General features: G+C 49.0%; 1 protein-coding gene across 2 annotated transcripts in view; it reads left to right on the forward strand.

Moving 5' to 3' along the window:
* Positions 1–2,513: 2,513 nt before the first annotated feature.
* The window catches only part of med12 (mediator complex subunit 12), a 20,447-nt gene continuing 11,561 nt past the window's right edge, over positions 2,514–11,399 (forward strand). For both annotated transcript variants that reach the window (XM_084459417.1, XM_084459418.1), the window contains exons 1-20: positions 2,514–2,637; positions 3,946–4,050; positions 4,184–4,375; positions 4,497–4,656; positions 4,899–5,074; positions 5,294–5,404; positions 5,623–5,895; positions 6,080–6,226; positions 6,725–6,824; positions 6,992–7,128; positions 7,521–7,652; positions 8,072–8,198; positions 8,382–8,611; positions 8,755–8,814; positions 8,943–9,113; positions 9,240–9,384; positions 10,517–10,635; positions 10,742–10,885; positions 11,060–11,223; positions 11,362–11,399. The exon at positions 11,362–11,399 is cut by the window's right edge and continues 94 nt beyond it. In XM_084459417.1, the coding sequence (XP_084315543.1) occupies positions 2,536–2,637; positions 3,946–4,050; positions 4,184–4,375; positions 4,497–4,656; positions 4,899–5,074; positions 5,294–5,404; positions 5,623–5,895; positions 6,080–6,226; positions 6,725–6,824; positions 6,992–7,128; positions 7,521–7,652; positions 8,072–8,198; positions 8,382–8,611; positions 8,755–8,814; positions 8,943–9,113; positions 9,240–9,384; positions 10,517–10,635; positions 10,742–10,885; positions 11,060–11,223; positions 11,362–11,399 (2,833 nt within the window). In that variant the 5' untranslated portion in view covers positions 2,514–2,535. The remainder of the gene's footprint in view (positions 2,638–3,945; positions 4,051–4,183; positions 4,376–4,496; positions 4,657–4,898; positions 5,075–5,293; positions 5,405–5,622; positions 5,896–6,079; positions 6,227–6,724; positions 6,825–6,991; positions 7,129–7,520; positions 7,653–8,071; positions 8,199–8,381; positions 8,612–8,754; positions 8,815–8,942; positions 9,114–9,239; positions 9,385–10,516; positions 10,636–10,741; positions 10,886–11,059; positions 11,224–11,361) is intronic.

The following is an 11,399-nucleotide window of genomic DNA, read 5'->3' on the forward strand; positions in this document are numbered from 1 at the left end:
GTGTCATGGAGCATATTGAAAGCATAATGAGCTACAGAAAATGTCTTCACAGCTGGATAAGTTTCTACTTAAGTTACTACCTAAATCTGCTTTAAAACAAACATACACTGATCAGAGGTTGAGTGCAATATGTTTCTAATGCATCTATAAAATGTCAAGAATGCCTTGTAAAAGACTTGAGATTGTAATTTTGCAATATTTGTATTGCATTTTTTATTATTAGTTTTGATAATTTGTCATAAAAATTCTTTAGCAATAAAGGTATTTTTATACATATTAAAAATTGCTCTTGTATGTTGTACTTATACTTTTTAGTATAGCAATATATTAATTGGAACAAAAAAGACAGACTAGGATTTGCATCATTACTGAGGGAAGCATAGACATGAGACCATCCTGATGTCACGAGCTAAATTGGCAACATATAAATTAAAGGGCATTTCCCAATGGCGAATGGTTTGATAATATAACAGCCAGAAAATACCTAGGGCACAATACTACCTGGCTTTGAAAAATATAAACGTCTATAAGACAAAAATGTGTCAAATGAACTAACAGATATTGTAAAGACTGTTGATTAAAACACATTCTGGAAATAGTGGAGGAAATCAACACCTTTTAAATCATTCACATCCAAAATGAGCCCCAGAGTACCCCCCAGTGAATAATTTCAATTTCCACCACTGGATACAAATATGTATTTATTACGCTAGTGAAACACACATATTGGAATTGTTTTATCTATATTTCCATTTGTTGTTTTGCAAAGTTCCAAAATCTTATTCCAAGGTGTGCCTGGAAGCTGTCTCTAGTACCACTAGACCGGTCTCTACTACCACTAGACCTGTCTCTACTACCACTAGACCTGTCTCTACCACCACTAGACCGGTCTCTACCACCACTAGACCTGTCTCTACTACCACGAGACCGGTCTCTACTACCACTAGACTGGTCTCTACTACCACGAGACCGGTCTCTAGTACCACTAGACCGGTCTCTACTACCACTACACCGGTCTCTACTACCACTAGACCTGTCTCTACTACCACTAGACCTGTCTCTACTACCACTAGACCTGTCTCTACTACCACTAGACCTGTCTCTACTACCACTAGACCGGTCTCTACTACCACTAGACCGGTCTCTACTACCACTAGACCTGTCTCTACTACCACTAGACTGGTCTCTACTACCACTAGACCTGTCTCTACTACCACTAGACCGGTCTCTAGTACCACTAGACCTGTCTCTACTACCACTAGACCTGTCTCTACTACCACTAGACCTGTCTCTACTCCCACTAGACCGGTCTCTACTACCACTAGACCGGTCTCTACTACCACTAGACCGGTCTCTACAACCACTAGACCGGTCTCTACTACCACTAGACCGGTCTCTACTACCACTAGACCGGTCTCTAGTACCACTAGACCTGTCTCTACTACCACTAGACCTGTCTCTACTACCACTAGACCTGTCTCTACTACCACTAGACCGGTCTCTAGTACCACTAGACCTGTCTCTACTACCACTAGACCGGTCTCTACTACCACTAGACCGGTCTCTAGTACCTCTCTACTACCACGAGACCGGTCTCTAGTACCATAGACCGGTCTCTAGTACCTCTCTACTACCATGAGACCGGTCTCTAGTACCATAGACCGGTCTCTAGTACCTCTCTACTACCACTAGACCTGTCTCTACTACCATAGACCGGTCTCTACTACCACTAGACCGGTCTCTAGTACCACTAGACCTGTCTCTAGTACCACTAGACCTGTCTCTACTACCATAGACCGGTCTCTACTACCACTAGACCGGTCTCTAGTACCAGACTGGTCTCTACTACCACTAGACCTGTCTCTACCGGTCTCTACTACCACTAGACCGGTCTCTACTACCACTAGACCGGTCTCTACTACCACTAGACCTGTCTCTACTACCACTAGACCTGTCTCTACTACCACTAGACCGGTCTCTACTACCACTAGACCGGTCTCTACTACCACTAGACCGGTCTCTACTACCACTAGACCGGTCTCTAGTACCACTAGACCGGTCTCTACTACCACTAGACCTGTCTCTAGTACCACTAGACCTGTCTCTACCACCACTAGACCGGTCTCTACTACCACTAGACCGGTCTCTACTACTCTCTACTACCACTAGACCGGTCTCTACTACCACTAGACCGGTCTCTACTACCACTAGACCGGTCTCTACTACCACTAGACCTGTCTCTACCACCACTAGACCGGTCTCTACTACCACTAGACCTGTCTCTACCACCACTAGACCGGTCTCTACTACTCTCTACTACCACTAGACCGGTCTCTACTACTCTCTACTACCACTAGACCGGTCTCTACTACTCTCTACTACCATAGACCGGTCTCTACTACCATAGACCGGTCTCTACTACCACTAGACCGGTCTCTAGTACCCCTCGACTGAAGCCTTGTTCGTAAGCAACGCGTCCTTCCGGCTTCCCGGACTCGAGCGGAAAGGGGAAAGCCTAGGCTGTGATGCCGCTGGATGATGGCTGCTTTCGGGATACTAAGTTACGAAAACCGGCCCCTCAAGCGGCCACGACTCGGACCTCCGGACGTTTACCCGCAAGACCCAAAGCAAAAAGAGGTCAGTTCAATTGTTGCCGATTCTCAAACCACCGTTTTGAACATAAACGGCCACAAACGAGCAGTCTTTGGGAAGGAGACCCACTGAGCTACGACGAATGGCTAACATTAGCTAGCTAGGCTAAGCTAGGCTAAGCTAAGCTAGGCTAAGCTAGGCTAAGCTAGGCTAAGCTAGGCTAAGCTAGGCTAGGCTAAGCTAGGCTAAGCTAGGCTAAGCTAAGCTAGGCTAGGCTATGCTATGCTAGCAAGTCCTTCCAGACCTGTTCCAGTAGGCTCAGGCCTGTTAGCCAGCCTCTAGCATGCTACCTAGCTTGCTAGCTACAATAACAATGAACAGCAAGTTGGCTTGCCAAGTCTGCTAGGCTAGCTCGCCTCAAGAGCATCTCGTTAGCCTAGTTATCCATTGCTTGCTCCTAGACACTTTTGTTTCATTATGCTCGTTATTCACTGTTTCAACAGGATGATTGCATTTTGATTACAGTCAATGGACTGACTAGTAGGAGCTATGCTAATGAGGCTAATGCCTGGATAATCTGAGATCCAAATTTGCCATCTAGCTAGCTTGCTGGTGTCTGATGCTGAATAGTTAAGGTGCTAATGTTCATTTTCAAGCTCACGATTATCTTATCTTGATCATGTCTTCATTTTAAATTAATAAACCTGGGTTATCAGCTACAACCTGACACTGTCCCCTGTTGTTGTCATGGGTTAGCAAGCGAATTTGCAAACCAGACGTTTGCTATCTTGTTGTATTGCTGGATTGACTAATATTTGACATAATCTGACAATGAGAGATGATTCAGATGTCTGATTGCTGTGGAGAAAGATTGACCATAGTGCATTTATTAAGAGACACTACTTTACATTACATTACAGTCATTTAGCAGACGCTTTTATCCAAAGCGACTAACAATAATTGCATTTAACGTAGGAAGAGCCAATGTACTACTACTAGCCAGAACTCACAAGTGCATCTTCTTTCTAAAACAAGTGACTAAGAGCATAATCTAGTGCTGAAGGCAAAGTGCAAGAATCACAATCTAAATCTACTTAAACTAGCTACATCATTACATTTATTAAGAGACACTCTTTTGACTAGCTACATCATTACCATCAACATGCCTGAGATTACTCACTAGGATACCTTTGCTAACGTCCTTAGGCCACTAATAATTTGTTTTGGAAACAGGTCTAGAATGTGGGAGTGCAGTTCCTGCATGTGAACATTGCATGCCATGTAACTGTATACGGGGTGCATTCATGCATTCTGTCATGCCAAGGAAGATAACACTCATCATCTTTATTCCAGGATGAATTGACTGCATTAAATGTGAAGCAGGGATTCAATAACCAACCGGCGGTGTCTGGAGATGAACATGGCAGTGCCAAAAATGTCAACTTCAATCCCGCGAAGGTAGCAACCAAGTTGAGCTAAATCAGCTTGTTCCCTTACCCAAATGTTTGTTTTTCCATCTGAGTGTGTCATGCAAATCGGTGAGGCGAAGCTGCCATATTGGCCTATTGCTCATAATAACTCTCCCCAACAGATCAGTTCAAACTTCAGCAGCATCATCGCAGAGAAGCTGCGTTACAATACATTTCCAGACACGGGGAAAAGAAAGCCCCAAGTCAACCAGAAGGATAATTTTTGGCTTGTTACCGCACGGTCACAGAGCTCCATCAACAACTGGTTCACAGACTTAGCAGGGACCAAAGCCCTCACCCAGCTGGCAAAGAAGGTAGGATTCTGGAGCACTTCTGGGATCTTTACCGCTGTAATGTAATATGATCATGAATGAGATACATCTGAATAAAACGGACCAATTATGTTTCCTCTGCGCTGTATGGTTCTGTGTACAGGTGCCAATTTTCAGCAAGAAAGAAGAGGTTTTTGGCTACTTGGCCAAGTACACGGTCCCTGTTATGCGTTCAGCTTGGATGATCAAGATGACCTGCGCTTATCACGCTGCCATCACAGAAACAAAAGTCAAGAAGCGGCACGTGATTGACCCCTGCATAGGTAAGCGATCACTCAGCGGCTCCTCTCTTGGAACGACATTGTTACGTGAGTGAGAAAATGGGGTGAATGCCTGGGGAAGGGGGAGCATGTTGATAAGATTGATCGTTGTCTGATAATAAACCTGACTGTTTTCGCTGCTCTGTGATAAGATGAGGAGAACCCCCCTAGAATGTGTGCGGCCGTGCATTTTTGGACAACCCTCGCGAGGAGGCACTCAGCCTTCTCCCCCCTTTGCTCTACAGAATGGACCCAGATCATCACCAAGTACCTGTGGGAGCAGCTGCAGAAGCTGGCTGAGTTCTACCGGCAGTCCCCCGGCCAGGCCTGCGGCTCCCCCCTGCCGGCCACGCCCGCTGACGTGGACACGGCCATGAAGCAGTGGGAGTACAACGAGAAGCTGGCCATGTTCATGTTCCAGGTCAGTCTGCCCGTCCGGCCCCACCCGCCTTTCTCGGCGTCGGCGTGCAGTTAGCCGTCTGCCGCGGTGGGGCTTGGGTGTTAGCGATATTCAAGCAAACTATTGCAGGTTGCCTAATGTGTATTTCATCGTTTGCGTTAGGCTATATCTGCACAGGCTTTGTTGATTTTTTTTGTTGAAAAGCAACAACAAGCTAACTGTGTGTGTTTGTGTGTCCAGGATGGCATGCTAGATAGACACGAGTTCCTGACATGGGTGTTGGAAGGCTTTGAGAAGGTCCGACCCGGTGAAGATGAGCTTCTGAAGCTGCTGCTGCCTCTCCTGCTACAGGTATGCCCATATACACACAAGCATTCCTAACATATCCCATAATTTCTCTCCAGTCATCCAGTGTTGTGACTAATTTACTTTCCTAATCAAACCCTGTATACCCCATTCAACGTGGATTGAAATTCCATTTGGCGGTTAGAGTTAATGCAGCGGTGCAATTGACATTCAAGGAGTTCTAAACCTTTGCGTCACCCCCTTCCCCCCCCACACACACACAGTACTCGGGAGAGTTTGTGCAGTCGGCCTACTTGTCTCGGAGGCTGGCGTACTTTTGCACGCGCCGTCTCAACCTGCTGCTAAGCGACGGGAGTCTGGGGCCCGGCACGGGCGGGCACCCGGCCCACGGCATCCTGGTACAGCCGGGGAACGCCCTGCCCCCCACGCCGACGTCGCAGCCATCGGGAGGGAACCAGCCCCAGACGCCCTTCACCGACTTCTACATCTGCCCTCAGCACAGGCCTTTGGTGTTTGGCCTCAGCTGCATGCTACAGGTACACATACTCTGTTATACTACAATGCACGGATCCCCCAATGCTCCAGTATTGAGATGATCACCATTGTTTGTTCACAGGGTTCATGTTGGTAATATTAGGAAGTGTCTTTATTTGAATACAGTCATTGTGAATCACACTGCGTGAAAGTTAAACTGGTTCAATCCGTCGTCGTCTCTCCCAGAGCATCGTGCTGTGCTGCCCCAGTGCTCTGGTGTGGCATTACTCTCTAACAGACAGCAGGAACAAGACGGGCTCTCCGCTGGACCTGCTGCCCATCTCTCCCTCCAATCTGCCCATGCCGGGGGGCACCAGCACCTTCACGCAGCAGGTACCGTCCATCGTGACGAGCCCCCGGGTCCACATCGTCACCTTCATCATCATTAGGGATGAGACGGTATATCGTAACACCGTGAACCGCGGTATAAAATGTCCACGGTATTAGAACCGTGACATTCCCTGTGTTCACGGTATTACGTTTACGGTATTACGCAATAACGCGCTGCTGAAACTTCACATTTCAAGTTGCTTGCAACACTTAATTTTGTAATTTAACATAAGCTTGCTATTAATATATAATTTTTTATGTGTGTTGGGGAGGTGAAATGGCGTATACCGGGAAATACCGTAAACCGTACCGTGTAACTAGATACCGTACCGTACCGTAATGCAAAAGTCCATACCGTCTCATCCCTAATCATCATCATCCTCCGTTCCATTGCTCTATTCTCATATCAACAAGCGCATATGAATGATTTGACGGCGCTGCTATCTTCGCTCCTGCTCTCGGTTATCTCCCATCTGCTCGTTGTGCTCGTTTGACCTTTAGGTCCGTGCTAAGGTGAGGGAGATCGAGGAGCAGATCAAGGAGAGAGGCCAGGCGGTGGAGTTCAGGTGGTCGTTCGATAAGTGCCAGGAGACAACTGCTGGTAAACAAACTCATCTCTTGTAATTTAATGCCATTAAAACATTAAAAGACAGATTAAAGCAGTAGTTCAATGTCTTCCAACCCTGTTGGAGTTATGAAAAAGAGAAGACCATTTTGGTGTGTTAATGAATTCATGTTAAACCCTGTTCTTTCATCCTGTGTTGCTAGGTTTCACTATCGGGAGGGTCCTGCACACTCTGGAGGTTTTAGACAACCACAGCTTTGAGAAATCGGACTTCAGCAACTCCCTCGACTCTCTATATAACCGAATATTCGGATCTGGCCAGAGCAAAGACGGCCATGAGGTAAAGATTTAATAAAGTTGTTTTTTTTTCTGTTTTCAAGTGTGCAACAAACTCGGAGACCTTTAATCAGAGACCCGTCATTCCTTTCAGTAAGATCTGACGAAGGCAAAATGCCAAATGTGAGCAAGAGGCAAACAGCGAAAACATTTGTCATTTGTGCTGAACATGACCTTTACTAGAGCCAGACAGAATCTCTGGAGTGTCCCCTCTATCAATATCTTAGCGGTGCTTGACTGCATTTTGAAATGGAACACGTCGTCTTTGCTTTTAATCACTTGCAGATTCTATCGGGCCCGGTCATTGCATTTTTATATATTTAATTAATAGTTATTTAACCTATGAGATAGTCATCTTTTTTTCGTTTCAATAACTTGATCTCCGTGTTCCTCCAGATGTCCCCTGACGATGACGCGGTGGTGACCCTGCTGTGTGAGTGGGCGGTGTGCTGTAAGAGGTCGGGCCGCCACCGGGCCATGGTGGTGGCCAAGCTGCTGGAGAAGAGGCAGGCCGAGATCGAGGCCGAGGTGAGACGCCTCTCTTCCTGTTCTCCTGTCTCAGTCACGCTCCGACTGGCGGTGGGGGGCGGAGCTGGTCGCAGCACGGCCGCATCAACGTGACTCAGCCTGAGAATCCTGAAGGCCGTCACGCCGCGGCCCCCGTGACTAAAGCGGCTATTTAGCCAGACGCCGAGAGACGTCGCCTAACTGAGGCCGAAGGGTCGGCTTTTCTCCTGCGCTTGTAACGTAACGGTGCCGCTGGGCTACAGTATATCGATCGTAAAACATTATGAACAGTTTGAATAAAGGAAGACCAGTTATCCAGGGTTTTCTACTCACCGCCGCTGAATTGTATATTGATTCTCCGATAATGATTCTTACACTTTGAACGCTTGTCTTGTATTCCCTGTTTGTGTGCGCGTGTGTGTGTGTGTGCACGTGTGCAGAGGTGCGGGGAGTCGGAGGTGGTGGATGAGAAAGGCTCCGTATCGTCAGGCTCCCTCTCTGCAGCCACGCTGCCTGTGTTTCAGGACGTGCTCCTACAGTTCCTGGACACTCAGGCTCCCACCCTCAGTAAGTCACCACCTTGAACCTCGCGCTCCGTTCCATATAAACGTTCTCCGGCGATATCGGCCTCTATAAAGCGTTTTATGAGGGAAGGCTTTGCCAGAGGTGTAAAAGCAAACAAGCCCTGTGTGTGCTCTGGAGATTTTATGGTTGGAGATTTTTTTTTCTTTCTTCTTCCTCCCTGCGCAGCTGAGCCCGGCAACGAGAGCGAGCGGGTGGAATTCTCCAACCTGGTGCTGCTCTTCTGCGAGCTCATTCGCCACGACGTCTTCTCGCACAACATTTACATGTGCACGCTCATCTCCCGCGGCGACCTGGCCTCGGACTCCCACCTGCCTCGCCCCCGTTCCCCCGGCGACGAACCCTCGGACGAGTCGGAGCGCAAGGAGCAGGAGGCGGGCGGCTGTGTCAAGATGGAGGCATGTGATGGCATCTGTTGTTATTGGCGGTGTTGTTGTTGATAAAGACGCTAACGATGACGAGTCATTTTTTGTTTATTTGCTGTACCTAAATGTCCTCGCCCGGTTGGCCAAATAACATAACTTCCTCTCTTCTATATCAGGACACTGGTCTTTCAGAGTCAATGGAGATTGACCACAACTCCAGCGCAAACTTCGATGAGGTAAGACAGTGTGTTGGAACATCAGTATTTTACTTCCCCAGACACTACACACAAAGATGCAATATTTGAAAAAAAACAAAAACATTTTCACCTCTGTTTCGTGACCCCTCCGCCCTCCCGCCTGGCAGATGTTCTCCCCCCCCATGCACGAGTCTAAGGGCAGCCCCTCCCCCGAGAAGCCCACCCCGGAGCAGGACGGCAAGAGCGGCTGCAAGGACAAGGGCCTGGACCCCGCGTTCCCGCTGGTGTACGAGCAGCCCCGCCACATCCAGTACGCCACCCACTTCCCCATCCCTCAGGTGAGCAGCCGGGCGGGTCGCAGCGCCGCTAGAACACACGCCCATTTACGGGGGTGGGGTGGAATGGGGGGTGGGGTGGGGTGGGGTGGACCGAACGTGGCGACTGACCGGCGGAGTTTCCCCCAGGAGGAGAGCGCCAGCCACGAGTGTAACCAGCGCCTGGTGGTGCTCTACGGCGTGGGCAAGCAGAGGGACGAGGCGCGGCACGCCATCAAGAAAATCACCAAAGACATCCTGAAAGTGCTCAACCGCAAAAGCACAGCGGAGACGGGTGAGTTCCTTGGCTGGTGGTGGGGGGGGGGTGGGGGGGGGGGGGTTGCATGCCTTTCTGACTGACTGATGGGGCAACTGGTTACACTTCCCCTTTTATGTCTGTTTTACCTTCATCTTATCTGACGCTCTGTACTTTTTTCTGTCCGGAAAAAGCCACGTTGAGTTATGTTTGTGTCCCTTTTTATTGCACATATATTTCATGTCGGGATAAGATCGCTTGTTCTCGGAACACTGACACCCTGAAACGACGGAGTGCCAGTCACGATATGCTGACTATGTCTCTGATTTATTGAGTGAGGTCGCTCCTGCCGCAGTACCTAACGCGTGTGTGTATCAGTACCTAAGGCGTGTGCGTATCAGTGCCTAACGCGTGTGTATCAGTGCCTAACGCGTGTGTGTATCAGTGCCTAAGGCATGTGTGTATCAGTGCCTAGCGCGTGTGTATCAGTGCCTAACGCGTGTGTGTATCAGTGCCTAACGCGTGTGTGTATGAGTGCCTAACGTGTGTGTATCAGTGCTTAACGTGTGTGTATCAGTGCCTAACGCGTGTGTGTATCAGCGCCTAACACGTGTGTATCATCGCGTTCTTTGCGCAGACAGTGCGTGGTACGCAGGGTCCTGTCTACATTGCGGAGATGGATGTGGTCAGCTCTCGGTCTGCCGTTACAACATCTAATCCTCCCTGTAACTTCCGGAACACCCTTATCAGCAGCTGCCATGTCTCCGCTCTGCACTTTCTTCCACTGTCTTTTTGTGGAAAATGAGCTCCCGCCCGGAGCTACGATCACTCAATATTCATCCAGCCCAATTTCTATGCTAATAGCTAGATGTATCGTCTAGTCAACAATTTCATCTTGTTAGCATATGACCTTAGTGAGTTGATTGCGTTATAATTACACCGACTGAAGTGCTTCGCTTGTCACTCAGGCCCAGGCCATTGTAGAGCTGATGACCTTCAGGATGACACTCCTTTTTCCTTCAAGTACTCTTCCCCTTTTTCTCTGTAGATCTTGTAGCACAATGGCAGTACAGTACATGTCATCTCCCACCCGCCTCTCTCTCTCTCTCTCCTGTCCCTCTCTCTCTCTCTCTCTCCTGTCCCTCTCTCTCTCTCTTCTCTCCTCTCCCAGGAGGGGAGGAAGGACAGAAGAGGAAGAGGAGTAAGCCCGAGGCCTTCCCCACGGCCGAGGACATCTTCTCCAAGTTCCAGCACCTCTCCCACTTCGACCAGCACCAGGTCACCTCCCAGGTCGGCCTCTTACCCACTCTTCGTCATCACAGCCAAACAAAAAAATACAATTCATTTACACTTGTGCAATACTCTCGGGCCTATGGAGACAAATCTATGTTTGCAGGTGTCCAAGAATGTTCTGGAACAGATCACCAGCTTTGCCTTAGGGATGTCCTATCACCTGCCTCTGGTCCAGCACATCCAGTTCATCTTTGACCTCATGGAATACTCGCTCAACATTAGTGGCCTCATAGATTTTGCTATTCAGGTACTGTTTGAGTGGCTTTTCCTCTGATCGTTTTGTGTTTGTGCCTTTTCTCACCGGATCTACGAGACACATTCGGGTAGGGTTCGAAACGGAACGGGGCGCTCGCTCGTACCCGTGGGGGAATACGTAGCGCCGATCCTCAGCTCCTGTCCTGTGTGTTGACCCCGCGTGCAGCTTCTGAACGAGCTGAGCCTGGTGGAGGCGGAGCTGCTGCTGAAGTCGTCCAGCCTGGTGGGCAGCTACACCACGGGCCTGTGTCTGTGCATCGTGGCCGTGCTGAGGAGGTACCACTCCTGCCTCATCCTCAACCCCGAGCAGACCGCCCAGGTCTTCGATGGGTACGTCGGCCCTCGCAAACCTGCTCCCTACTCGGAAGGAAGAAGTGGATGCTCGGTGTTACACACGGTGAACTGTGTGTGTGTGTGTGTGTGTGTGTGTGTGTGTGTGTGTGTGTGTGTGTGTGTGTGTGTGTCCAGGCTGCGCATCGTGGTGAAGTCGGGGGTGAACCCAGCAG

The sequence above is a fragment of the Borostomias antarcticus genome (assembly GCF_949987555.1).
Source record: "Borostomias antarcticus genome assembly, chromosome: 28".
NCBI classification, from domain to species: domain Eukaryota; kingdom Metazoa; phylum Chordata; class Actinopteri; order Stomiiformes; family Stomiidae; genus Borostomias; species Borostomias antarcticus.